The sequence below is a fragment of the Andrographis paniculata genome, unplaced genomic scaffold, assembly GCF_009805555.1.
Source record: "Andrographis paniculata isolate CXL003 unplaced genomic scaffold, ASM980555v1 Contig52END, whole genome shotgun sequence".
Taxonomy (NCBI): Eukaryota; Viridiplantae; Streptophyta; class Magnoliopsida; order Lamiales; family Acanthaceae; genus Andrographis; species Andrographis paniculata.
In genome coordinates, this window is record NW_026137587.1 from 5,342,082 (window position 1) to 5,369,535 (window position 27,454).

The 27,454-nt window shown below is 30.9% G+C and overlaps 4 protein-coding genes and 1 non-coding gene across 6 annotated transcripts; all 5 read right to left on the reverse strand.

Moving 5' to 3' along the window:
- Positions 1-7,145: 7,145 nt before the first annotated feature.
- LOC127254420 (uncharacterized) lies at positions 7,146-7,517 on the reverse strand. Its single transcript, XM_051279511.1, has one exon. It carries the CDS (start codon positions 7,515-7,517, stop codon positions 7,146-7,148), a length of 372 nt encoding a protein of 123 aa, XP_051135468.1.
- A 2,010-nt stretch (positions 7,518-9,527) lies between these two features.
- On the reverse strand, positions 9,528-9,609 carry TRNAS-GCU (transfer RNA serine (anticodon GCU)). Its single transcript has one exon. It is a non-coding gene; the product is annotated as a tRNA-Ser (tRNA).
- Positions 9,610-10,160: 551 nt separating this feature from the next.
- Positions 10,161-12,847, reverse strand: LOC127254323 (subtilisin-like protease SBT1.4). The gene has a single exon (XM_051279380.1). The coding sequence runs from the start codon at positions 12,725-12,727 to the stop codon at positions 10,418-10,420; it is 2,310 nt and encodes a 769-aa protein (XP_051135337.1). The 5' UTR covers positions 12,728-12,847; the 3' UTR covers positions 10,161-10,417.
- Positions 12,848-16,279: 3,432 nt separating this feature from the next.
- On the reverse strand, positions 16,280-17,950 carry LOC127254333 (uncharacterized). Its single transcript, XM_051279394.1, has 3 exons — positions 17,476-17,950; positions 17,217-17,352; positions 16,280-16,872 (listed from the first exon to the last, which is right to left on the reverse strand). Exons 2-3 carry the CDS (start codon positions 17,348-17,350, stop codon positions 16,545-16,547), a joined length of 462 nt encoding a protein of 153 aa, XP_051135351.1. The 5' UTR covers positions 17,351-17,352; positions 17,476-17,950; the 3' UTR covers positions 16,280-16,544.
- A 5,909-nt stretch (positions 17,951-23,859) lies between these two features.
- On the reverse strand, positions 23,860-27,100 carry LOC127254320 (putative disease resistance RPP13-like protein 1). 2 transcript variants are annotated; one of them, XM_051279376.1, is made up of 3 exons: positions 26,575-27,100; positions 26,336-26,457; positions 23,860-26,200 (listed from the first exon to the last, which is right to left on the reverse strand). In XM_051279376.1, exons 1-3 carry the CDS (start codon positions 26,872-26,874, stop codon positions 23,947-23,949), a joined length of 2,676 nt encoding a protein of 891 aa, XP_051135333.1. In that variant the 5' UTR covers positions 26,875-27,100; the 3' UTR covers positions 23,860-23,946. The 2 variants fall into 2 exon arrangements, with proteins under 2 accessions (XP_051135333.1, XP_051135332.1); XM_051279375.1 differs by having other exon boundaries at positions 23,860-26,457.
- Between the last annotated feature and the right edge of the window lie 354 nt (positions 27,101-27,454).

A 27,454-nucleotide genomic window follows, 5' to 3' on the forward strand; every position in this document is an offset into this window, starting at 1 on the left:
ACACAAATTAAACACATTGAAAGTTTTGTCGATTTTGTATTTGTTTTGGTATTTATTTCCTGATTTTTGAGACCAAATAATTGTTGGACACTATATATATTGTTTTAAAAATGGTATCAAATAAAAAACAAATAAAATCTCAATTTAACATTCTTTTTAATGTAATTTAATAAGTAGTATTTAATACTATCTATGTGGTAAACATTCTACATTCTCTCAAATATAATATAATTTGGAATGTTTATGATTTTCCTTTGCGTTACACTTTATATTTCCAAAATATACGTATATTTATTATATATATTTTAGTATTTTCCGAAAGTACCCACTGTGTAAACCCTTGGCCGAAACGTCGAGGGTTTGAACCTATAACTTCACTGTCACAAATCAAACTCTTATACTACCAGATCATCCCTTATGGGACTTAAAGGTTCACATGTGCGCGTATTTGTATATACATATATATATATAGAGAGAGAGAGAGCCGGCAATTGGTCGATTCGTGTCGGGTTGAATACTTTAAACGGGTTAAATTACTCAACCATAACTCGATCCGTTTATTATCGTGTCGGGTTCGGGTTGACTCGTGTTGACCCGTATACATAATTAAGTCTAATTTCTTGATTCAAATTAAATAATTTGTTGTTTTGTTGTCGTGTTATGTTAGTTTTTATTGGTTTGAGAGTAAATTTGGTTGAATTATTTAAAATTTAATTTAATTTAAATTAATTTATGAAAAAATTATTAAATTATGATTATTTTATATATATAATAAATATATTAATCAATATTAATATATTATAATCGGATTCGAGTTGAAAGCCTCAACCCTAACCCGTCAACCCTAACCCGACTCATTTATTATCGTGTCGGGTTCGTGTCAACCTGTATACATAATCGGGTTGAAATCTTTGACCTAAACCCAATTATTTCGTGTCGTATCGTATCAGTTTTTGCCAGGTATATATATATATCTTTAAAAAAAAAAAATTGCATCTTTTCGTAACTTGTGAGACCACATGTCAATTTCATTTCTTTATGTAATATTCAGTATTATTGCATACTTTATTTAAAGAACCAATAATGTAATAATTATCGAATAGTATTTTACCAATTGCTAAATTATTTTAATTTAGTGGACAAATAATAAGATTGTACCAATTTTCTTGTTACATTACAAATCAATATATGAAATATAAATCGACAATGTATTATTTAAATTATTATATTTTGTGTGGTATTTTTATCGATTTATACTTCGTATAGGTGAACTCAATTTAATGTTATTTAAGTGTTGTTGTAAGTTACGTGAAATAACTAAATAAACAATCTAACACAGGGGTATAAAGGGAAACTTGTTCTGCTTATGGATAAAAGAAGAAGCCTAAGTATTAAAAAAAAGTATTACTAAAAAAGTTAAAAGCAATGTCGTGCGGGAAATTTAATGTTGAATTACAAAATTGACCATAATAATAATAATTTAATATTATTATTATAGCAGACTGTTCGGCAGATTTAAGCAGCCCTACATCCACCATTTGATCAAAATTCTTTCAGCGATTTAACTATAATTAACAATTTTCCTAACATTTTTTTTAAAAAAAATTAATAATAATAAAATTAGAAACAAAAAATTGACAATCTCACTAAAAAGAATAGTATTTTTGTAATAAAATCTTTTTGTTCTTAGATCTCTAATTTTTTTTTTTTTTGTTACTAACGACATTATAAACGAAATTAAATTAACTTTATCCATAAAGTTTACATAGTTATCGTTAGCCGTCTTTAATTTTTATTACAAATATATTATTTGCTTGTAATGTCTAAGCTATGTACGTTCTATCATTCATTACATTTTTCAGTATCTTGCAATTCTTCGTTAACAAAAAAATATATAGAATGTGGTGTATATAATTTTACAATGTAATTATATTTTGTTTAATTGCGATTTGAATGTAATTTTTTAATATAAAATTACAACGATTATGTATTAATAAAATAAAACCAAATAAATGAATCTAAAAATAAAAGAAGAATTCTCTATGATATATTATTATTAGTTAAATTTTGTTATTTAGAACGCTCAAATGTAATAAACATATTTCTATGTTTAATGAACATAAAGTTCATAATATTAATAGAAGAAAAAAATTTTAATTATTTCACATAAAATATCAAAATATACATATATATTTCAACACATTTCTTATTAGAGAATAGATATGGATCATAACAATTTTAAAATATTGCATTTTTTCTTTTTTTTTTATATACTTACAGATTGTCAATATCAAACATAAATAGTGCTCTCTTCGCTACCATTTAAAATTTAGGTAAAAATAATTAATAAATAATTATAAATTATAATTAGTAAAAAATAATTATAAATTAAGATAATTAAATAGTTTAATTAAAATTAAAAATTTAAAATTTAAAATTTAAAATATAATTAAAATATATAACTATAATTTTAAAAAATAAATAAATTACAACCAAAATAAATATTTTATGTGAAATAAAAGAATATATATTATTAATGCAGGGAATAATTACTGTACTGATCTAGAATTGTTTTCTACAGTTTGTGCACAAATATATATATATATATATTCATTTTTTTTATCTGTTATAAAAAAAAATATACTTTTTTCGTCCTGAAATTAAATATTCATTTATTTTTTGCACATAATTTTAAAAATATTAGTATTATATTGAGATACAGTAGGAATAAAGTAGAAATGACTAAAATAACCTTATTAGTATGTGTGATATAAAGGTAATGACACTGTGTAATATATTGTAAGTTGTAAGGGTATTTGTAATGTTAGGTAGATAGTAGAGTTATTAAAAAAAGAAAATTGATACTTTGTTATGGTACGGACTAAAATGAAAAAATTGATATTTTGTTATGGAACGGAGGAAGTATATTTTATATTTTTAAAGTAAAAAATCATGCCAAATTTTAATTTTATTAACTATTTTTTTATACTTACTATAGAGAAATGGACGGGAAAATTAAAAAAAATAATGACCAAAATGATCACAATTTTTCCACCTAATTATTTACGTTTAGTTAGTTTATGTCGATATCATTTTAAATTAATTTTTTAAAAATAAATATTAAATAAAATGTTTTAAATAAAAATAAAATAAAATATCTCCTACATTGTCAAAGATGAATGTTAATAGGATATGAAAGCTTTGGTCGGATAAATTCGTACACAGACGTGTCGTCTTCTTGTTGGTTGGATTGCAATCAACTAAATGTCGCCTAAAATTTTTGTACGGACAAATCAGACATAAGCTGCAAAGTTCTTTCTTTGACCTAATTAACCTTTTTTCTCGCCTCCTTTAATTAATCAAACTAATAAAATAAATACGGCTCATTTACGTAGAGCTTTTTTTTGGATTTTTTGAAAAAATTAAAAATAATACTCCCTCCCTCCCATAAATATAATTTTAATTAAATTAAACACAAGATTTAAAAAAGATTAATATTATATTAGTAATTAGTAAAAAGTATGGATAAAAAACTTTTTTATTCTTGTGAGTGTATTAATGTAAAAAGTAGTGATAATTGTATAATAAAAATGAAAAAATATGGGTAGTTTTATGGTAATATGATTATTTATAAAAACAAAACTATTGTTTTAAAACGAATAAAAATGATAAACAAGACTATTATAGAGGTACGGACGAAGTAAGGTATTCAATATTTAATATAGGAGTAAACATAGCTTAAATATATTTAAAAATTAAATATCTATTATAATATAAACTGAGGTCATAGTTTCCAACCTCTTTAATATTCAACATTTGAAAGTTCTAATAAAGAATTTAAATTTTTGCAGTCAACTGATTAATTCCAGAGTCAAAGCAAAAGAATATTGAAAAAAAAAATAAAATTGGTGAATCACGTAACTCCACCAGTCAATTTTAAATATTTTACGCCAAACAATGAAACCACGAGTCTCGCTGCAATTTATTTTGAAAACACGATTTTTAATTTATTCAGTCATTCGTCAAGTGCGACTTTAGCTCGCCACCTTTTAAGTTTGCCATGCATTAGTACACCACACCGACCAACAATTCCATGGTTTAGGGAAAAGCCCAAAATTGTACAAGTCAAAACCCACATATTTATTTAATTAAATAAAGATTATTTCATTATTATTATTGTGTTCCCATTCACAATAGATTGTCTCATCTCGTATGTTGGTACTTAGTTTTCAACACAAGTTTGAACATTTAATGAAATATGGTTGTGTTTGTGTTTACAGTTTTAATTTTTTTTTAATCAGTAATTATTTTAACATACATTTTTTTTAATAATATATTATTTGTTTTACAAAATATAAAATCAAACTATTATTACACAAATTTAAATTATTTACACAAATTCAAAGCAAACAAACCTGTATATCACTATAGAGTTATTTAGCTTTGTAATTAATAAGTGTACTAGTAAAAATAAAATAATTTTTTTTATAAATTATGGATCTTAAAAATGTGATTAAAGTATATAATTATACTTTAAAAAAAGAAAATGGGACGGACGAAAATAATCATCTAAAATTAAATATTGTCTTAATATATATGTAATTATTGCGTGGAAAGATTCGTTACATTCAAAACACAATATGAACAATACGAAAATAGTTTGTGTTTGTTCAACGATGTGATCCATTTAGTTGGAATTTTACCAAACTCTTTTGCTCTTCTATTATAGCCTTTTAGGGTCTAAACTTTTACACTTCGTAGTTTGACAAATAACTAGTGATAAAACTAAAATAATTTCCCATATATATTATGTTGAATTAATTAGTGTTAAATATATTTGGCTTATTTAATAATAATAATAATAATAATAATAATAATAATAATAATAATAATAATAATAATAATAATAATAATAATAATCTGTTGAAAAATTATATAATAAGCACGTTAATAATAAACCATATAAAATCTAATGATATATACTTGTTCAAATGGTTCGTAAAGTTAATTTTTATTTTTTTTATTTTTTACAAATATATGTACATATTCATGCACTCCTTGTACAGTAAAATAATTGAAACTAAAATTAAAAAATAAAAAAAAAAATTACATACATGATTTTCTACTTCAAAATTAGTAAATATTCTTTTTTTCAAAAAATTAAATTTCCACATGCACTAAATAAGTAGGCCAGTCCAACTCAGGGCCCACTGCTTTAAATGCTGAAATGGGCCTTTTTATGATAAAGCAAATATATCAACTGCTGGAGTGCATTTATTTATGGGGTTTTTTTTTTTAATCTTTTTTTTAAAAAATAATTAGATTTAATTCTTTTAATTTTTAAAAACTAGAAAATATTACCAACGTCTCATAATTTTTTTTTTTTAATTTAAATTATTTTTATATAATTTAATGTTGATAGTATTTTGTTATATTATTTTTATTTTTTATTTGAAATACTTTAATACAATATATTTAAAAAGTAAATATATATAAATATTATAAAAAAAAATTAAGATACTGATCAATTTTAAATGAATATTGTATTATATTTTAAAAGATCAGTTGGTGTAAGGAGAAGTCACGTTATAAAGACATGTACATGTTAATGGATTTGAAGTCATGATTTTATTTTTTTATTATTTAATCATCTTTTATTTAATTTTATTTTTAAAGGGTATTATATTTAAATTACTTTTCATGCAAAAACCGGAATTGAAACAAAAAAATAAAAATAAAAATCAGATTTAAAAAAAACACATGCATGTGCCAATTACTAATTACATTATTTCCATTATAAATAAATAAAAGGGAATAATGAATAATCATCCTCATGCCAAAGGTGACGTATGCACTGATGCCATTATGATTAAATAAAATAATAAATCAGGCCCGTTTATAAATAGACTATATAGTATAATAAATACTTTTAAAAAATGACCTCAAATGTTTATTTTATCTCATGAAACATTATATCAAATATATAAATATTATTATTTCTAAAAATTTCAAAATTAAAAAAAAAAAAAAAAATCTATATAAGAAGCTAGAGAGTTGCTTGTGTTGAAATTATTTAAAACGATTCGTTATTTTACACGAAGTATGAAAATAAATGTTCCATTTTTTTTTAATTATTATTAATATGAGCATATTTTCATGTTATGATACAACGTAGTATGTGTTACATTTTTTATATGGACGTGTTGTGCCAAAATGTGATGACACGTTGACACCTCGTGTTTTTTTTTTTTTTTTTTTTTTTTTTAAAAAAATATATATTATGTAATTTTACTATTCTTAAAAAATGACGAACTTGGCTAAAATAATTTAACCGATTAACATCAAAATTAAATCAATTAGAGGTGGGTACCTTGATGTTTGTCTTTTTTAAAGAAAAATAAAATAAAATAATGTTAGGTTATCCAAATGCATGCATATGATGAGCTTAATGGTTGGTATTTTAAAAAAATAAAAAAATAAATTACTTAGGTTAAAGAAAAAAAAAAAAGAAATTTATAAAATTCATTACTTGCAGCTCACACAAATGTACATTATTTGCATAGTTTGACCAATAGATCACAAAAGATTTATGTGATCAGACAACTCACTTCCAGCAATATTAGCGAGTAATCTTTTGTATTTTAAGATATTTTTCATATTATGATTTATTTTATTTTTTTTCAAATCAAAATTATTACTGCTTAGTAGTATTTTTTAACGACCACGGAATTAGGTTTCGATTTTTTGGACGAAATGCCGATTTATTTCTACTGATTGGATGGTGCATTCTTTGATTTTTCTTGACATAGCAACAATCTCATGCAATAATGGGAAAAAAAAAAAAAAAAAATTGACAATAGAGCTAGCGGCTGCGAATTTTTATATTATCAAAAATAAGTTGTAAAATTTAACTTATTTCCTCGAGAGTTTATATATATATACCGTATTTCTTTTATCTTTAATATTTTAAAATATAATTCCTAAAAAAAAAAGCTCAAGTAAACAAGCAGTTTATTACGTTGATACATTTCATTTTACAGATAGAATTCATACTATTTTCAAATAAAAAAAGAAAAAGAAAAGATGAACAGAGAAATAAAAACTGAAATAAATAATAACAATAATAATAAAAATAAAATAATTAATTAAAATACTGGCCTATCTCTTCCATAAGACGATGTAGGATAGCTAGCGAAGGAAAGGCCCATGACGGGGATGGCGAAGGAAGATTCTAGAAGCATCCTCTGCTGGTAAGAATCGACGGTTCTGCTGCCTTCGATCACGTCCGCCATGAACGACGAGTACGACTCCTTCAGCTTCCTCAGCAGCCTCATGTACTTCTGTCTCAGCCACCTCAGCTTCACGCGCCGGCACACGCGGAGAAGGAAGAATCCGCGGCCAGGCTTCTTCCCGCCGAGGCGGACGCTCGGCAGGCGCCGCCTTCCGCGGCGGAGCGTCCACCGGAACTGGCGGTGGGGCTTGGCAACGGCCAGAGGTGTTGTTTCTGATGGAGACATTTTTTTTTTTGTTTTTTTTTGGGAAGGGAGGAGGGAGAGAGTTGACTCCACTGATTGATATATATCGTTTGTATTTCGTTAAGCCGTGTTTGGCTCCTCGTTTTTATATTATCGGAAAATCAAGTGTAAGAGATTCGATTTGTTTAAGTTGTCCGGATTCGCGGTGTTGAAAATATATAATTATATATATATATATATATTATATAATGTTACTTGTTGCTAAACTCTACTTTAATTTGTTTGGAGGTTATCTTAAACAAGTGCATGTGTATGTTTGAAATTTTTTAATTTTATTTTTATTACGGGGTAGTATGAATTATATAGATATATTATATTCATTCCGTAAATAGAGCATTATTTGTTTTTTATATGTAAATTTTTTAATATTAATATTATATTAATTTGTAGTAAAATAAACAAAAATATCATATTAGTATAGTGTACTGTAAAAATAATAGCATTTGCGTAATGGTAGATGATAATTATAAGGATATTTATTATATTAGATAGCTAGTACAACAACTAATAAATGATACATTTGTTTTGGGATAAACAAAAGTAGAAAATAATATTATTCTTATTGTGGGACGGAGAGAGTATATAAAAAAATAATATTTTTTTATTGAATTATTAATCTTTTATAAAAATATATAATATGAATATTATTTATATTAGGTAGAATTATAGATGTATGTATATATTGTATTTTTTATTAATATTTTAAAAAATTATATCAGAAAATAATTGATTGGATAAAAAAAATTATGAATTTCTTCTTTATTTAAACACATTTATATTATTTTTTAATAATATTTTTAAAAAATATATCAGAAAATTATTATTTTTTATTTAATAGTGATTTGAATATTATATATTATACATTTAAAAAAATCACCAAAACAAATAGTCACGCATATGTATTTGGTTTTTTATAAAATAATTATTAAATACTGTATAATATTTTATAAGAAATTTTATTTTAATAATTAATCTATTTTATTTAGCCTTACTGAAAGTTGCGGCCGGATAACTCAGTCATTAGACAATCTTAGTAATAAAAAAGAATTATGAAGTCTTTTGATGAACGTAAATTGATAATATTAATTTGTTTTTCTTAAATGAAGAAAATGACTCAATATTAAAGAATTTATTTTAAAGAATATCAAATTATATATATATTTTTGTAAAATATGATACCGAATACTAATATTTTACTATTTCTAAGATTTCAATATTTCAAAACTCTCGTAAATTTCTTGTCCGGAGCTAATATTTGAAAACATGGTTCAATAATTTCAGATAAATATATAGAATTTGAATTTGTCTTGTTGTAGTTTTAAATTGATTTGAAATTAGTGTTTTATTTTAATTTTTATTTAAATAATATTTTGGTTTAATATTTTATAAAATAAAAAATACACATCTTTGTCGAAAAATATACAGAATAAATAGTGATAATTTAAATTAAAAATGATGACGAAACAATCCTAAATGTGGGCACGAAATTGGTATTGTGGACAGATAACAAACCTACCTACCTACAGGCTACACCCATGAAAAATAATGAATAAATTATGCTAATTGATTATGAAAATAAATTGTTTTAACATATAATAATTGATTAATGGTCCCCGACAATATAGCTAATAATAAACAGACGTAGAAATAAAACAAATGGTAGTAAACTAATAATAATAATAATAAAGAAAGGACTCATAAGTCATGACTCATTGATTAATAATAATAATAATAATAATAATAGTTGGAGAGAGAATCTAAACGAGATGGGACAGGAAGGTAGCATTAATGATTCATTGCTTGTCAAGTGGAGAAAATGCAAGACAAAATATAAATAAATAAATAAATATTTTAGTCATGGTGTCGGAAAGTATAACGTTGACATCACTTGTAAATAATGTAGTTATGATTTTGTCATAAATTAATTGTACTATTAATTAAATCAGTAGAGAAAAATAAAAAAATAAAAATGTAACTTAGGAGAAACGACGTCGTCGCCTGAGAGATTCGAACTCTCGCGGGGAAACCCCATGTACTTAGCAGGCACACGCCTTAACCACTCGGCCAAAGCGACAACTTGCCAAGTAACTTTTATATTTAAATATATCTTATTAAATTACATTTTGCTTATTTTGTTTTCATTTTCATTGATGATCTTTCTGCCTATTAAGTTTAACTGAAACAAAAATAACTAGACTCAACCATGTTATAAACGTATATTATATGATGTATGTTTTAGGTGGCATGCGGCTACGGTGCTTAAATTTTCTCAACATCATATGTTAATATAATATAAATACAACATATGAACAAAACATGCATGTTATAATCCCAACAACATACAACATACAATATTACTACAGACAACGTATTGTATATGTTAATATAATATAAATACAACACATAAACTAACAACACATGTTATAATCTCATACATTAACTGGCAGTTCCAGCCAATAAGAATCCTAATGAACCTAAAAAAACGATAAGGGCCCAGCAAAAATTACTTACACACAAAAATTAATTTTAACTCTGTAATACTATTGTGTGTTGTTTGTATATATATAGCTTAATTTGAAAAATCTAACATTATAAAAAAACCAGCACCTTAAGAATGCCATGTCAGAAAAAATAAAAATAAAAAAAATAATAAAAAATTACTACAATTGTAAAAGTAAATAAGTTGAAATAAAGTTTCAAAATAAATACAATCCTTTAACCTTCCAAATGTTAGGATTAGAACCGTAAATTGTGTTTCCCAATTCATAAAAATCCTCAGAGTTGGGAGAATTTGAAACATGGCTGAGCAGAGTAGAGCCAATTCAGATCAGTTCCTTTATTCTACAGTGGAACGAATGCTAATCAAAACTCTTTCTTCTTCTTCACATAGCCACAGCCGAACTCCGCCGCCACAGCACCGCCACCGGACTCCGGACACGGTGGCAGCTCCCCTCGTCGGTCCACTCGATCGACCCGAACGCAGACTTATCGCCGATCGCCAATCCAACACCCTCCGCTCGGCTCGTGAACGTAACTTCATATGACAATTTGACCACATTCTTATCGAACACCAATTTCCTCGGCGACACATTCACCTCTACGCCCGGCGGGGCATTCACCGTCACCTCATATACCGCATCCGCTTCTTCCCCAACATTTTTCACAGTGCGGGTATACTTCACAACGGTTTCTTTGCCGTCAAACACGACGGAGAACGACGGATAATTAAGATCGCCGACGGTTTTAACCCCCGCGGCTTCGCAAGAAGCGTGTCGGGTGAAAACCGAAATCCGACTTGAATCATACCCAATGCCGCACAAGAACGCGATGTAGTCGATCGTTTTCAGGTCGTAAACCAAACCCGGGTTCAGCGCCCGGTTCGGATCCACGTGCCCTGACCCGTGTACAAACGGGTTGGACTCCTCGCCGGTGGCGAGGTCCGTGAAGTTGCGACCGGAATTGTCGATATTGTAGGCTGTGGTCATTAAGGCCGACTTGACGGCTGCCGGCGACCAATCCGGATGAGCCTTTATCAATAAAGCGGCTAAGCCGCTGACGTGCGGGCACGACATCGACGTGCCGGAGATTATATTGAATTCGACTTTTCTTGTGTCGGATTCTAAGTCGGTCGGGCCGATGTAGCCGGTCCAGCCGGCTAGAATGTTCACGCCGGGGGCAATAACGTCCGGCTTGAGAATCTCGGCGGTTCGGAAGCTCGGGCCGCGGCTCGAGAACGAAGCCACCCGTGGCGCCGATGGAGAGCTGCTTATAACGGTTCCTTTGAAATTGATCGTGGCTGTTGGATTTGGATCCGAGCGGGCGTACGATCGGATTTGATCACCGGCGATCTGACCGACCATCGTTGCGGGGATGAAGTGCGCGTCGGCGAGGAGTTCCTCACCGGAGTCGGCGAGATTCGCCATTATCATGCCGGCGCCGCCGGCGAGGTGGACGGCGTTTCCTTTCTCGGCTCTGGCGTTGCCGCCGCGGTCACAGATTACGATTTTACCCTTGGCTTTTGCCGGATCGAGCTCGCCGGAGTAACAGTAACGGCTGCCGCAATCGTCGGCGTAGATCAGAGGAATCAATGTATCGCCGAGAGAATCGCCTTGGTACAGAGAAACGCCGCCGAATACTCTGCCGTCGCCGAGAATTACGTCGGCGGGGAATTCACGGTCGAGGGTCGAAGCTCCGACGGTGAGGATCCATGGAGCGATGTTGACCGCCGTGTACAGATCTGGACCTGAATTACCGGCGGAGCAAGACACCAAAATTCCGTGCTCCGCCGCGCCGAAAGCTCCGATGGCGATGGAATCCTTGTCGTAGGGCGGCGCGTGGCCGCTAGCGCCGACGGAAAGTGAAATCACGTCCACGCCGTCGTCGATTGCGTGCTCCATCGCCGCTAATATGTCGGAATCGAAACAACCGGCGCTCCAGCAGATTTTGTACACTGCAATTCTGGCCTTAACCGCCATGCCTCGAGCTTCGCCCATGGCGTATCCGAACAAACTAGCGTTCGCCACTCTCGCTCCGGCGGCCGTCGACGCCGTGTGGGTGCCGTGCCCCTCCGTGTCTCTCGGGGAAATCGGTTCCGCCATTTTATTACCTCTGGAAGCTTGGTAGCCTCTGTAAAACGCTTTTGCGCCGATGATTTTACGGTTGCATAAAGTCGCCGGAAAATCAGGGGCGGCGTCAACGCAGCTGCCTTTCCAGCGCGAAGGGACAGGGGAGAGGCCTTCATCGGAGAAGCTCGATCGCTCCGGCCAGATGCCGGTGTCCAGAACTCCGACGATGACGTCATCGGCGTAGTCGGAGTTCGGCCATAGGCCAAAGGAATCGGCAAGCCCTAGAAATTTGGGGGTGTGAGTGGTGTGGACATGGCGGACTGTGTCGGGGATGACGGAGACCACTCCGGCGACGCGGCGGAGAGCGGCGGATTGAGCGGCGGAGAGCCTGGCGGAGAAGCCGCGCACGGCGCGGTCGTAGGTGTAGAGAATCTTGGCGGGGCGGTGGTGGGGAGGGAGGGATCGGAGGATGCTGGAGTACCAATGTTTGGGGGTGGAGAACATGAGGGGCTTCTGAGATTGCGACACGTGGACGATGAAAGTGTCCTGGCCGTCGGATGAGAACACAGTAGGGAGGATAAACAGGAGGAAGAATCCCAGCAAGGCCATGATCGGCGGATGCGCCATCTTTTCCGGCGAGAGCAGTGACAAAGGAGAAATAAACGACGGCGGCGGAAAAAAAGGAAATAAAGTGGGAGCGGTGTGGGGTTAGTGCGATATTATTGGACACACGTGTCGTGATTTGATTGGGTGATAGAAATCCTGCTTTTTTAGATAGTAGTATAGTATATTGTTCTACTTGATACTGGCACAATAGTCCATAAAATTGTCCAGATACGTTGCACCACTGTATTGAATAGTAGGTTATAAAATTATCGGATCTTTTTACTTGCCGGATCTTTATTTATGTGTATTCAATAAATATATATACATATATATATATATATTAAAATTATCCCAAACTTCTTTTTTTATTAAAATTTTTAAAAAAATCTATTATTAATAATATTAAATGGGAGGGGGGGTAGATGGGGTAGGTAGGTAGGAGGTAATGTTTTGGAAATTGAGTAGATGAAGAAACGAAGCACCAAACTCGTGAGTGAGTGACACTGGTAGAGCTCCATGCTGATTATTCGTAATTATTATTGTGTGTAACAATTAATTATCAACTAACTTAAATTAAATTATGTGAATTGCTATAATACGTGGAATTAAAAATATCAATTATGACATATTTGAAATGTGATATATATATATATATTGTATAAACTATTTACTAGGGAAGAACCATGTTATTTATATCTAAATTAATTAATTAATCAATCAATCAAATAGTCTTCTAAACACATCTATAGGTAGAATGGGGAATGTAACGAACGATTGAAATAACCATTAAATTATATGTATATATATATATATTTTTTATTTACATATATTATATAAAAAATGTTTTAATATACTCAAAATAGTATGTTAAATATATATTTATCTTATCAAATAATAATTTATTTTCAACATGTGATTATTTCCAAACATAAATCCAAATTCAACCTTTATATCCACTTTGATTGGAATGGTTTGGATCTACAAAATTTTTGGCTTCTTTTGCGATGGATTTTCAATTTCCAAATTCATTATGAATTTCAAATTAATCTCTTTAATATATTAAGTACTTTTTAAAGTATGTCATTTTGAATAGTTCCTATAACAAAATGATAAATTTTAATAATGAAAATTTTCAAATATAAATAATTCAAATATATTCATTTTTAATCCAGTTTCATGCCTATTTGTCTATTAGATCCAAAATTTAAAACACAGAATTTTATGGGCCTATATAATGTTATATTGATTAATTGTGAAATTAAATAAAAATATTTTAAAAAACATACTAGTGGATTAATATGAATGATATTTTTATTGAAAAAATGTGCAAAATAAATAATAAATTTTTTTATTTGGTTTAAATTTTTGTGAGAAAAATAGTGTAAGCAATATTTTTTTTATTTGAACTGAGAAAACAAACACACCCAATTTTTAATACTTGTTTTATAGATGATAATAATAATATAATGCTAGAAATTAGGATAATTTTCTAGTGGCATATGTCTAGTTATTTAAGTGCTCCTAGAATCCTCATTTTTTTTTTTATAATGAGTTTTTGTAGAAATTTGTGAAGAAACTAAACTCAATAAAAACAGATTTGATCGTCTTCTTTTAATAAAAAATACATATATATTTTTCTAAAAATATTAATATATTATACATATTCATTACTTTAATATTCTTCACATAATTTCTTATAACTTGTGTAAAAAAAAAAAATATATCATTTTAAATTATCTCACAAAACAAATACAATTTGTGTTTGCTAGTTAAATAAAGAGGGAAATAATAAATATAAATTACTAAAATGATTGAATTCAGTCATAATTTGATAATTTTATTTAAAACTAAATAATTGTATAGTTTAGAGAAGCAAGTCTGAATTGCATATAATAAATATATATATATTGATTTATTTTTTTATAGAAAAATTATTGATTGTGTATGTGCACGAGATTGACATATAATTAAAAAATGATGGTTTAATGTTAAAAAATAATAGTATATAATACGAAAAATAAAAATGAAAATATAAAATGCACAAGATCAGTTGTATTAACAAATGCCAAAATTGATCATAACAACTGCTTTCAATTATTGCCATTCTTATGATTGCTTTTTCCATCTTATTCTTATATTTATACTAATATTATTATGGTTCGAGTTTTCCCTAATATACACAAGAATGTGAAATGATGTTTTAAAATTTTAATTTTTTTTTTATATAATATATTAAATAAAAAATAAATATTTGATTTGATTGTTCTAGATGATAAAAGTTGCAATAAAAAGTGTTGGATCAAAACAATAACTTTTTAAAGAAAATGTCTTAATAGAAACAACTCATATTTGTTTGTCTTATTATTATTGTAGTGAAGATGAAGCAAGTGGTTTTTTCTTCTACCTTGATTGATATTAACTAGTTTTAATATTTAAATTATTTATTGAAAGTAAGCATATGCTTAGTTGATAAATTAATTGAATTAAATTGAAATATATAGTGAGGACATTTGAGATAGTGGTAGGGATTTTATTTTTTCACAAAAAAAAAAAAAAAAAAAAAAAAAAAAAAAAAAAATCGGATCTTGATCATATTAATTCATGGAGAAAACACTAGAGATATTACGTGGTCTTGACCTTATTATGCAACTAACATGCCCTACTCTCTTATTGTCAAATAACAACATTATTTGCAATGGGACATCATCATTGATGTTGGTTGCAAATAAAAATTGAAACCCTTGTCTCGAATAACACTTATAATTGCAACAAAAAATAAATAAATAAATAAATGGATTTGGCCCGTGTAAAAAATATATATTTTACTTCCAAAGTGGGCATTGGGTAATTCTGACCGATCATAATAACATGCAAATTAGGCCAATAATAAAAGAACAAAATTTGTCAATTTCACTGTCACAAGTTCATCTACCACACCAACTTAACAGTCCTTCCACGTCAGGGCAATAGTCCTTACATGTCAAACTTGCAGCTCTTACACGTCCTTGAACGAAGAAAATCACACTAGAGGCATCATATTTTACAACAAAATTTATAAGCGTTCGGTGTTTGAATCTATAACCTACCTAACGTTAGTAACTTGTCCTATCGCAACTACATTTTTATTTTTTTTACGACGTGAGAATCCGTAGCCGCTACCTAAAGTTACACTAGGCGAACTATGTGTGTCAGGTTCTTACGATTATAAATCCAACTCCTACACCACCAGGTCATCCTTACAGGACTAGATATTCTTTTCTTTTAGCAATGTGTAGAGTGGATATGTATCATCCACGTCGTCATTGTCCCACATGGAACATATGCTTCCAACCCACAAGACATGAGCATCATCCAACACTTTTGTATTCTTTTTCACATTTGAATACTTCCAACAAGATTTGGGTCCCAATGGAAAATAGTTTGTAACAAGAAAATATGCTCAAATCAAGAAAGATATGTGTTCTTGATTCGCGTCTAAATAATAGTTCGATGTGATATTTTAGTTATTTTTTACTTAGTAAAAAAAAAATTGAACGCAACAAGAAACTAACTTATATCACCAAAATGCAATGATTCATTTAACAAATATTCTCACTTACAAGATTCAAGAACACACACACACTCAAGAATATTTATGGATTCACAAGCAATAGATCGAATAGAGTGACAATAACATTCTATACAAAATCAAGTACTAACCAATTGCTTCTATTTTGCTGTCAATCCATAAAACATTATTTGTTATTATTCTCTTCACATCTTACATAATTCATGTATTAAATCAAGATCAAGAACTACCCATTCTCCGGTTTCCTCTTCGATTATTTCGACATTATCCCTACGGATCGACAAGGGCTAAGCTCGACATACAGCTCTCCGACCTCGCCAGTACCGTGCCTTTCAATTTGAGCTCCCCGCCCTTGTTCATCGGGCTACTCGGCATTGATCTCAGAGATTTCGGGCTCTCCAAACTCTTCATCAAAATCTGCCTCATCGCACGGATCAGATGAGCCGTTGGATCCTGTGGCGGCCCGGAGGTTCTGAACTTGTTGCAGAAGCTGAAATGCCTGTCTATCGCCTCGTCAGGGCTTATCAGCTTCTGACAACGAACGATTTCATCTTTAACTGCCTCGGCGCATAGGCCGCAGATCCATTTTCCACCATATCTGATAAGGAATTTAAATTTGAAGCTCTTAATTCACAAATGCCACAACAAGAAACTGATCTAAACTATCAACAAATCCATCCATGGATTATATCGCCAGCAATTACATTACAAGAGACAAATTTCCCAACAAGAACTCTAATGGAATAAATAAATAAGATTCAATGTTCATCAAGAATACTGCAAAAATCATCATCAATACAGAGAGATAAAAGAAAGCAATCAATGGCACCATGGAAGGAAGAATTCTAATCAAAGCTACTCTGTAAGGAATCGAAAGAACACAGAGTGAAGAAAGATAACTAGATTGAATGAAAAAGAAGAATTTCAGTCCACTGTAATCACCTTTGGCGAATTGTTTCGATGTAGGAAGGAGTGCATTCCTCGGTAAGCCCGCAGCAATCGCATTTCGCGAAATCGACTTCATTTTGACCAGAAATTTTGGTCGCCATCGAATCAGTAATTAAGCTCGTCGACATCTCTGAAGAAGAAATCAAATCAAACTAAATCACAATCAAAATACCAAACCTTAGATCCAAAACCAGATCGGTAAGGAGAAAGGAACGGCGAAGGAGAAGAAGAACAAGAGGAAAAGAAACCCTACCTAGTAAAGCAGATTAAAATCGAAGCTGTACGATGGAATATTATCTCCAATTCCTAGTGTAAACGCTAGCTGTGTATATTCTGTATAAGCTTTACTGAAATTAATAATAAGAACAACAGCGGTGACGATGAATCAATCCGTCGCTTTCACTAATTGTTCTATCTCTCCTTTTCCCACTCGCCTTCTTCTCCAACCTTAGCTTCCTCAGGAATGAAAAATGTGCGCATTAAACACATTTCAGGAAGGAAAAGGGGAAACAAAAAGCCCTAATTTTGCGAAGAAAACAAATTTAGATTTCCTTTTCCTCTCCCAAATCGAATCCAAATCAATTGCAGTGAGCTTTAGCCGAAAAGGGGCGAGATGGATTATTAGCTTTTGACGTCCACAACAGAAACTCTGAACTCGATCGACGATGTTCTTGAATCGGTATTGAATTGCACTGAAATAGGAAGAACAGAGAGATGGAGACTGTGTGTATATGTGTATGTATTTGTAAGTGGTAATTAATATAAGGGCTTGTTTGGTTGGAAAAAGTTGGGTCAATGATTGGCCGGATTCAGGTCGACCCGGGTCAATTTGCCAGCTCAGCATTGGCTGAGCTGTCCAATTATTATAAATATTAAAAAAATATATATTTGGTTTGCTTAATTACTATATTAATGGTGATTATTGTTAGGTATATTCTTTTTAATTAGTTAATTGATGTTTTAGCTGCAATACTGATGGAGCAAGTTTCCGGATCTTTCTTTAATTGGGCGGGTAGATGAGGTGTAAGAATAATTAAGTTTGATTACGCTGCTAATGATGTCATTATCCCAAACAATACAATGCGAAGGAATAGTTCAATACTATTCTTTTGTAATGCACGGCTAAGAATGTCATTTTCTTGAGAATATATTATTTCTATTAGACTTAGAGAATCCGTGATCTTAAAAATATATATATATATATATATATATATTTTACTTAAAAATGAAAAAGGGAGAAAGGGGGATAAAATGCAACAAAATATCGACTCTATTTATATAAATTTCGGCACTATTTAATTTTATAGTATAAAATATTATTCCATCCGTCTCAAACACTCTGCAATATTTTTATTTTTGTTTGTATATATATTAATATATATTTTATTTTATCTCATCACATCGTTCAACTAAAAACACAAATAATTATTTCTCTCTCCAATCATATCATTTTATATTCAAATTATTTCAAATTATCATATTTAATAGTCTCCGTCTAAATTCTCATTCAAATTATCATATTTAATACTCTTATTTTAAATTTATATATCAAATATAAATATTACACAGTATTTAGAACGGAGGGAGGAGCATGTAATAAAGTAAATTAAGATGGGAAAGTATGAGTTGGAAAGGGACAGGTGCCTAAACCCCATCGCCTCAGTGTTGGTGTCGTATCGTATGTAATATGTATGCATAGCTGCTGATGGATGGTTATTTAATGGTGTGTTAGTTTAGCAGCCAAGGTTTTATGGCTTTTTGTCTTTTTTTTTTTTTTTTTTTTTTCATATTTTATTATTTGAATTTTGTCTATTTACATTTTTTTTAAAAAAAAAATAATATTTAATTTTTTCTTTATCTGATTCGTATATATTTGACATTGTTTGTAATCTTGAAACCCTGATTATTTATTTCTCTTCTTTTTAACATGGATTCGTATGAATGTCAATTCTCTTATCACTGTTATCTTGTTTAGGAATAATTATACTATTTAGATGCAACTTATAATTTTTTTTTTCATTGGTATAAAATTATGACGTGTTGTAAATTAATTGTTTTGTCACATGTTCCTCTACCGAACCAATTGTGATTGTAGATTTCACTTCTCGATTGAAGATTATGTTGTCAATTTAGAATTTTGGACAATAAGAATCATCATATTCTGTTTTGGTTGTGCAATACCTGAGTGCATGCTATTTAGGATAAAATATAAAATATTTATATAATTATACTAATTTGTACTTTAAATTGTAAGGGTTTTTTTTTATTATTTTATTTATAATAATAAAAAAAAAACACCATCTTGGATATGCAGAAATAGATGATATTCTACACCCGGTGTTCCGTGGCCAGTTCTGCCACTGCTCACTACTATCACTTTTGGAGCACTTTGAATTTTATGGGAGCACTTCTTAGTCGTTGCATTTGTATTATGTTAAAATAATTTATATATTGCATATCTTTATATGATTTGTTGTTTATTTTTATATCATATGTTAACATAATTCATATAACATATATTTTTCTATTGTGTATTGTCTGTGTTTATATTGTGTGCTTTCAACACTGTAGTGAGTATTGTCACTCTTATTTATTAAGACAAATTTGTATGATTTGTTTATTTAATGTTTGATTCAGAGTTCTTATTATTTAAATATGAAATGTCACTAATTTTGGAGGAACGGAGGGAATATAATGCAATACTTTTTTTAAAAGAATAAAATATTATATTTATAATAAAATTAAAATAAATAAATTATTTATAATTAATATAAATAACTTTATAAAAGAAATATGAGTTTTAAATATAAATAAAATATTTAATTATTGAAAAAAATATAAAAATAAAAAGATTTTGAATGATTTTTAAATATAAAATATTAAAAATTTAATTAAACTAATTTATATTTATTAAATATATTTAATATTGATAAATTTACTTAAAAATAAAAGTATATCAATTGTTCATCGACAGAAACATTAATTACAAAGTTTGAAATTTTAATGGCTCTTAAAATTAACATAACTATTAATTAATTTTGGTACATAAATAAATTAATAAGTAGAATATAAATATATAATAATTCAATAGTTGCGTCATTGTATTGAAAGGATCAAGGATTGGTTACTTCCACTCACGGATTATTAATGCTTGAAAGCAACCAGATTTTTTCCCATTTCAGAATATCCTTTGAAGATTACGATTCCATTTAGATATATTTATATATATATTTTTTAAAATTTTGATTATCGTGCTAAAATCAAAATATATTTATAAAAATGACATAATATATAGTATATATTTTGATGCTATTAATTAATAATAAATTTTTTAAAAAATATTATGTCAAATAAATTTTATTTTTTTGTAAAATATCATAGAAATACTCAACTATTTTTATATTTACAAAAATAAAAATTTTTAAAACTTAAAAAGAAATATCTAAATGAAACTATCATGTTTAGAAGTAGTTCTATGTTTTATATTATTTTTAAAAAGAATAAAAAGTTTAAATAAAATGTAAGTATTACATATAAAATTGATGCTCCACGGATTTTTATTTTTTTTATAGAAAAATTTTAAGCTTTGTTCTTTTTAAATATGCATATATATTATTTTTATATAAAATATTTCATTCAACTCCTATTTAAATACAAAGTACAAATTTATCTAAATATCAATTTTTTTTTTTATTTTTTAATATTTTGCAAATTAAATCCATGTGTGGCCGGTGACCTGAGGCGTCGGAGGTTTAAACTTATGACCAGTAATTTATGTTATTTTTTGATCATATATTTGTGGGCCATTTTGAATGTAATCCAATCATAAAGTGTGGCCGAAAACCCTCTAATTAATTATTTATTTCCCAACACAAAACTTGTTCATTTCTTATTTAAGTTTTATTATATTCTTTGTCATAGTGAAATGATTTCATTAAAATGAATAATCCTGCTAATTTATTTTTATTGGCTACGAATATAGAAAAATGAATTTATTTTAATTTTAAGAAATATATATTATAGGAAATTGAGACAATTAAGTCATTTTCTTGTTATTTCCATGTCACAGAAATTTGTGAACAAAATGTATGTGCAGAGGTACATCCACAAACAGGCATGTCAGTCACTTCCAATTGCAAATAAGATTTATAATAATTTTAATATAGAAGAAAATTGATGATTTTTGTATTGTCAATTGATGATTAAATTTAAAATTGATGTTTCAGTATATCTGGGAACTGCTTTGATATAATTCATTTATGTATTAATTTAATTTAATTTTTATTTATTTATTTATTTATTTTTTGTTTTGGCCACAAGTGCAAAATGAAACACATCCTTGTTGGTGATAGAAAGCAAAGGCTTTATATTGCAATTTGCAATGGTGTTTTTAATGGCAATATCTTACAATTCACTTTGAACCAAAATTGATATATTTATTACGGATGTCAACGGGGCGGGTTCGGGGCGGGTTCTGCAGGCCCGAGACCCGTCCCGCTAGAAAATATTAGGCTCTGAGATCCGCCCCGCCCCGCCCCACTTCCACCCGGCCCCAGGATCCGTCGGGGCCAACCCGTTTTTTAAAAAAATATATAATAATAAATATTTTTTTAACAATCGAATACTAAAACAAATAGCATTAAAAGCAAAAAAAAATTTAAAAACAATCCATAAAAATAAGATAAATAAATAAATAATATATTTTTATTATATAAATATACATATATTAGGTATAACAATTTTAAAAATTTTTTTGGAGCAGACGACTAATTGAATTTTATATTTAAAATTATTTAAGTAAATAAATAATATATTTTTATTATATAAATGTACATATATATTAGTTATAATAATTTTAAAAAATATCCGGGTTCGGGTTGGGACGGGTTTTTAGTAAAATCCATAACCTGCCCCGAACCCAACCTCGCCCATTTGACATCCCTATTTATTAGCCTCATGCAGAATCAGTAATTTTAATTACATATGTTTTAAACTTTGCTTTTATGTTATTTATATAAAATATATATTATATTTTTTTAATTTAAAATTACGATTTTCAAAATAATCCAAAATGCCAAGCATATTTCATGTCTATGTTATATTTAAATATTTATTTTTTTATTTATTAAAATATATTTAAAAAGTATAAGATCTTATATTCAGTTATTATTTAAATAATTAAAAAAAAAAAGAAAAAAAGAAGCCAAAGCATATCAAACAAAACAATTTATTTGATTAGTCAATAAAACCATGATGGGTTTAAATATTTCTATTCTTTTGAAATGATTGGTAAGTAATTGGTTTCAAATTAAATATTTATTCGAATTTTTGTTAAATAATATTTATATATAATATTCTGTAAAAAAATAAAATAAAATTTATTCATCATGGAACAATACTTCCACTAGAATTCGAAACAATAAGATTATATTGCAAACGTATATTTAGTTATAGCCTCTTTAAAATATAAATTGCTTGTGAATTAATAGATAAATAACTGTTGTATGGATCATTGTTGTTTGCTGACAGTTTACATCTTTAATTGTTTTATAGTATTAATATTCATATTTATAAGACCTACATAGTATAATATTAAATTTTTAATTTTAATTGATTTAAATGTATCTTTAATCATATTTTGCAAAAAAAACTAATATATTTTTATTAAATATAAAAAAAACCAATTTTATAAAATAAAATAAATAATATAAAATTATTATTTTATGTTATTTATATTAATATTTAAATAAGAGTCCCTTTTTCCTTTTTCATGTACAAAGCTATCAAAATTTAGGAGTGATCTTTGTCAATATTTCATCAACCTAGTCCAAGTGAATTTTAGATAGTACTGTAACAATGGCTTATCATCATATTATATTTAAACTTATATATATATAAAATATCTATTATTGTCATTTTGACTGTACATATAACGAGTATTATAATAACTGCACTATATATAGATATATAATATATATATATATATGAATTATATTAATATAATATAAATATATCATATAATTGATATCAAATGTTATAATTTCATACACTATAAGTTAGATTTCTAACCTAACAAAATATATTAATACAACGTTACTACAAACATTTATTTAATCCATCCCGATAAGTGCTGTGTTAAAATTTTGAATGATTATAGTTAAAAAATCTTCCTATCATTTGGATCAATTCTAATGCATGCACTGTAATATTGCATTCGTTCTCGTATTTATGTATTCATTTGCTTTTTGCATGTAACTTTTACAAATATTAGTATTAAGATGTAGTAAAATAAAAGTAAAAAAAATTAAACTAACCCTGTTAGTATTGTATGATATAAATGTAATAACATTTGTGTAATATATTATAAATTGAAATAGTATTTATAATGGTAGGTAAATAGTACAATTACAAATTGACAATTTTTTTTTATGAAATAGATTAAAATTAAAAAAAAAAAAGATTATTAAAGAAGGAGAAAATAGAATCGATCACTAACAAACAACAACATTAACCATCCCTAGGAAGGAATGGATCAACTGATGAATTTACACATAAATACACATCAAATATTTGACATATTTTAAATATTCAGTTTTAAATTTAATAGATTGAGATTTGATTTTATCGTAGATATGAATTATTTAAATTTGAGTCCGACCTTTTATTTTGAAAATCAATACAATGCAATTTTTCAATTTTCGTAAAATATTAACATTACACACGCTCAATAACAAACTCGGATTTTGGCAATGTGTGGAATCTTGCTCAACTCCACGCCAGTTTCTCTGTAATAATCCTCCTCCAGCCGCCGGCTGCACTGCTCGATTCGCAGCTTTCCGATCGATCGCTTCCTCAGGATATCGACCGGCAGCGCCTTCAGCTTCGCGCAATGCACGATTTTCAGACAGCGCAAGCGTGGCATCATCTCGAATCGCTCGCTCTCGTTGTCGCTACTTATCTTCCACTCTTCCCAGCTCTCCATTCTCAACATCTTCAGCTGCTTCAGCATCGGGAATGCCGTCGATTTCTCTGCGCCGACTCCCAAGAATTCGATCCCAAGAACCTTCACACTACTCATGCCTTCGATGTGGAGCGTCTCCAACGACGGCAGCCTCCCCAGCGGCGGCAGATCCGCGCAGCTCGGGCAGTCCTTCAGACACAGTTTCCGCAGATCTGTTAATGTCATTATCCACTTCGGAAGTTTCAAGCCTTTGTAAGAACTAATCTGTAAGCACTGCAAGTTTTTCTGCGGCTCGAGGGCCTCGATCACTTCCTCTTGCCGCTCAATTTTGTTCGCGGGGCTGAAATTCATCTCGACGTCGACGAGCGAGCTCTTTTCGTGGAGCTTAGCTGTTTTAGCTTCGTCGACGTTCGTAACGCACCCCAGCCCTTCGATCTTCAGACATCCTCGGAGATCGTTAAGCTTGTTCAAATCTGCGATCTTGCACGTCGCTTCTCCTATCGTGTCCTTCCCGCAACCTACGACGAACTTGCTTAGTGTCTGAAGCGATTCCATTTCACCAATCCCTTTAGGCAGTGTCTTGAGGCTGTCCGTTCGATCAATTTCGACATGTCTTAAGTTCACGAGCTTCCCGATTCCTTGCGGCAACTTTCGTAATCGGCTGCAGGCGGAAAGCTTCAGCGTCTGCAGATTGTATAACTCACAGAGACTATCGGGTAGCTCGTGAATCGGATTGTGGGATAAGTTTAGGAACTTTAGCAGTACCAAATTCCCGATTTCTTTAGCAAGTTCGCCTATACGGTTACGGCTCAAATCGAGAGCCTTGAGACGCGGCAATCGATCGAAGAACTCGGCTTCGACTCGGTCATCCTTGCTCACGATCGGTGGCGAATCGTAAAAAGACTGCACCCAATACGTCGACAGGCGTTCGACATTCGGGACTTTAGGGAAAGGCCCGTCTTCCGATCGTATCAGTGTCATATGGCGCGCCCTTTCGTGGCCTAACTCGATCTTTCGCTCTAAATCAGAGGTGACTTCGAGAATCGAGCACTCGTTCTTCGTTAGGTAATGCGCGAAGTCGTGAACCATATCGTGCATTTTCACGCTTACGATCCTATTCCCGTCCTTCTCGGTTTTCATGTCCTGGAAAAACGACCTCATCGCCAAGTTCTGGAGGTACTCGTGTCCTAAATCCTCCATCGCAACACTCGGATCACTCGATTCGAGATACCCCTGCGCCATCCATAGCTTGATCAGATCGTCCGCCTTTATTACATGATCCTTAGGAAAGACAGCGCAGAACAAAAAGCACGGCTTCAGGGACGGGTGGAGATCGTCGTAGCTCAGCATCAACGGTGGGAAAAGCCCCTTGGCTTCCTTCAACGCCCAAATCTCGCTCGCCAACACCTCGGACCAGTCTTGTAAGGATGTTTTCGACCTCATCAAACTGGCTATTGTCCTAACGGTAAGGGGCCGCCCCTTGCACTTGTCCGAAATCTGCCTTCCGACAACCTCGAATCTCTTACACTCCTCCCTACTCCGTTCGTGGAACGCTATTTTCTCAAACAATGTCCAAGAATCATTCCTCGATAACTCCTCTAACCGCAGATCGTAGCTACTCCCCATTGCTTTCGCAACCCTCTCGCTTCTAGTGGTCACGAGCACGGCGCTGCCCGGACTGCCCGTGCTCAAAGTGTTCCAAAGCTGCTCCCATTTCCTAAAATCCTCTGTCCAAACATCGTCCAACACAAGTAAGAACTTCTTCCCTCGTATACACTGTCTGATTCTTCGCGCAGCTGTTTCAAGCTCGAACAAATACGGTGCGCTCCCTTCCACGTCTTCTAATATGGCTTTCGCTATTCGGACCTCATCGAAATGCTCCAACACACACACCCAAATCCGCAAATCGAATTCTCGGATAACTTCGCTCGAATTGTATGCTACCTGTGCTAAGGTTGTCTTGCCAATGCCTCCTAACCCGATCACGGACATTATGTTTAGACTGGTTTTTTTATTCCTAGGAGATATCAATTTGGCTATTAGAGTGCTCTTGTCTAACTCCCGACCTTGGACTTGAGATATGTCTACATATGAGGTTGTCCTAATCCTATCAATGTATTCATTGCGAGGTATTTTGACGTTGAATTTATACCTTAATCTGTCGGTAGCGATCGAAGCGAGCCTCTCGTTGATTTTCTTTATCTTGATTGCTATGTCGCGACGATGGGCGACTCTGTTGAAACCGACGCAAGGTAGAGTGAGGAAGGAATGAATCTGTCGGAACAATTGAAGATTAAAATAAAATTGTAAGTAAAGTATGTTGTAATAATGAGGTAAATTAGTAAATGGAGAGTTGATTAGGTTAAAATAGGTGAGGGAAGGGAAAGGGACCTTGGAAGGGTTTTGGAGGCCATGGATCTGAGCCTTGCGGATAGCGGTGAGCCACTCGGACAGGACATCCTCGGTGTCGTAGGAAACGTCCTTGATGTTGTCGAGCCATACCTTGACGGTTTCGTCCTCGACCCGTCTCTTCTCGGCGTCGACGAGGACGGCTTTGATGGACTCGAACTCGGTCTTGAGCTTCTTGACCTCTTTCCCGACGCCGGTCACTAATCGGATCTCTTGCCGGATTTGTTCGTCCAGAATCGTGACGACTTGCGTCAGGATTACTGTTATCACTGCGTCGGTCATGGCTGCGCGAGGTTTCTTATGTCTGTAATTGGACACAAGTGCAGGGAAACGAACCTGATCGGATTGAGGCTGCGAATGAGCATATGTATATATATAAATATATATGTAAGATTAGGATTAGGAGAAATTGAGAAGAAGAGAGTTGGGGAAATTGGGGTGCATTTCGTGCGATGTGTATTTAGCAGAAATTGCAGAAGAAGAAGAAGAATGATAACTTGATCAAGGAGACTTTTGTTCACGCGTGGACCGGAAATGTCTAAGAAATTTTCGGTGTCTTTTGTTTAGTGTACAGTGTACTAGTTTAATGTGTATTTTTTTTTAAAAAAAAGAAAGGTAAAAAAATTGTATTAAATTATTAAGTTTCATAAAAATTAAAAAATATATATAGACTCTATTAGTTACATAACAAATCATTTTTGTCTTACCTCATAATATTTTGATTTTGATTTTTTGTTGAGTGTCAGCTAAATTCGAACGTTGGAAGAAGTGAAAATTTCACTCTTTGAAAGTGTTAAATGAATTCCATTAGTACAAGACTTTTGGAGTAAGTTTTTTAAAAAAAATTATGTGGAGTCAATCC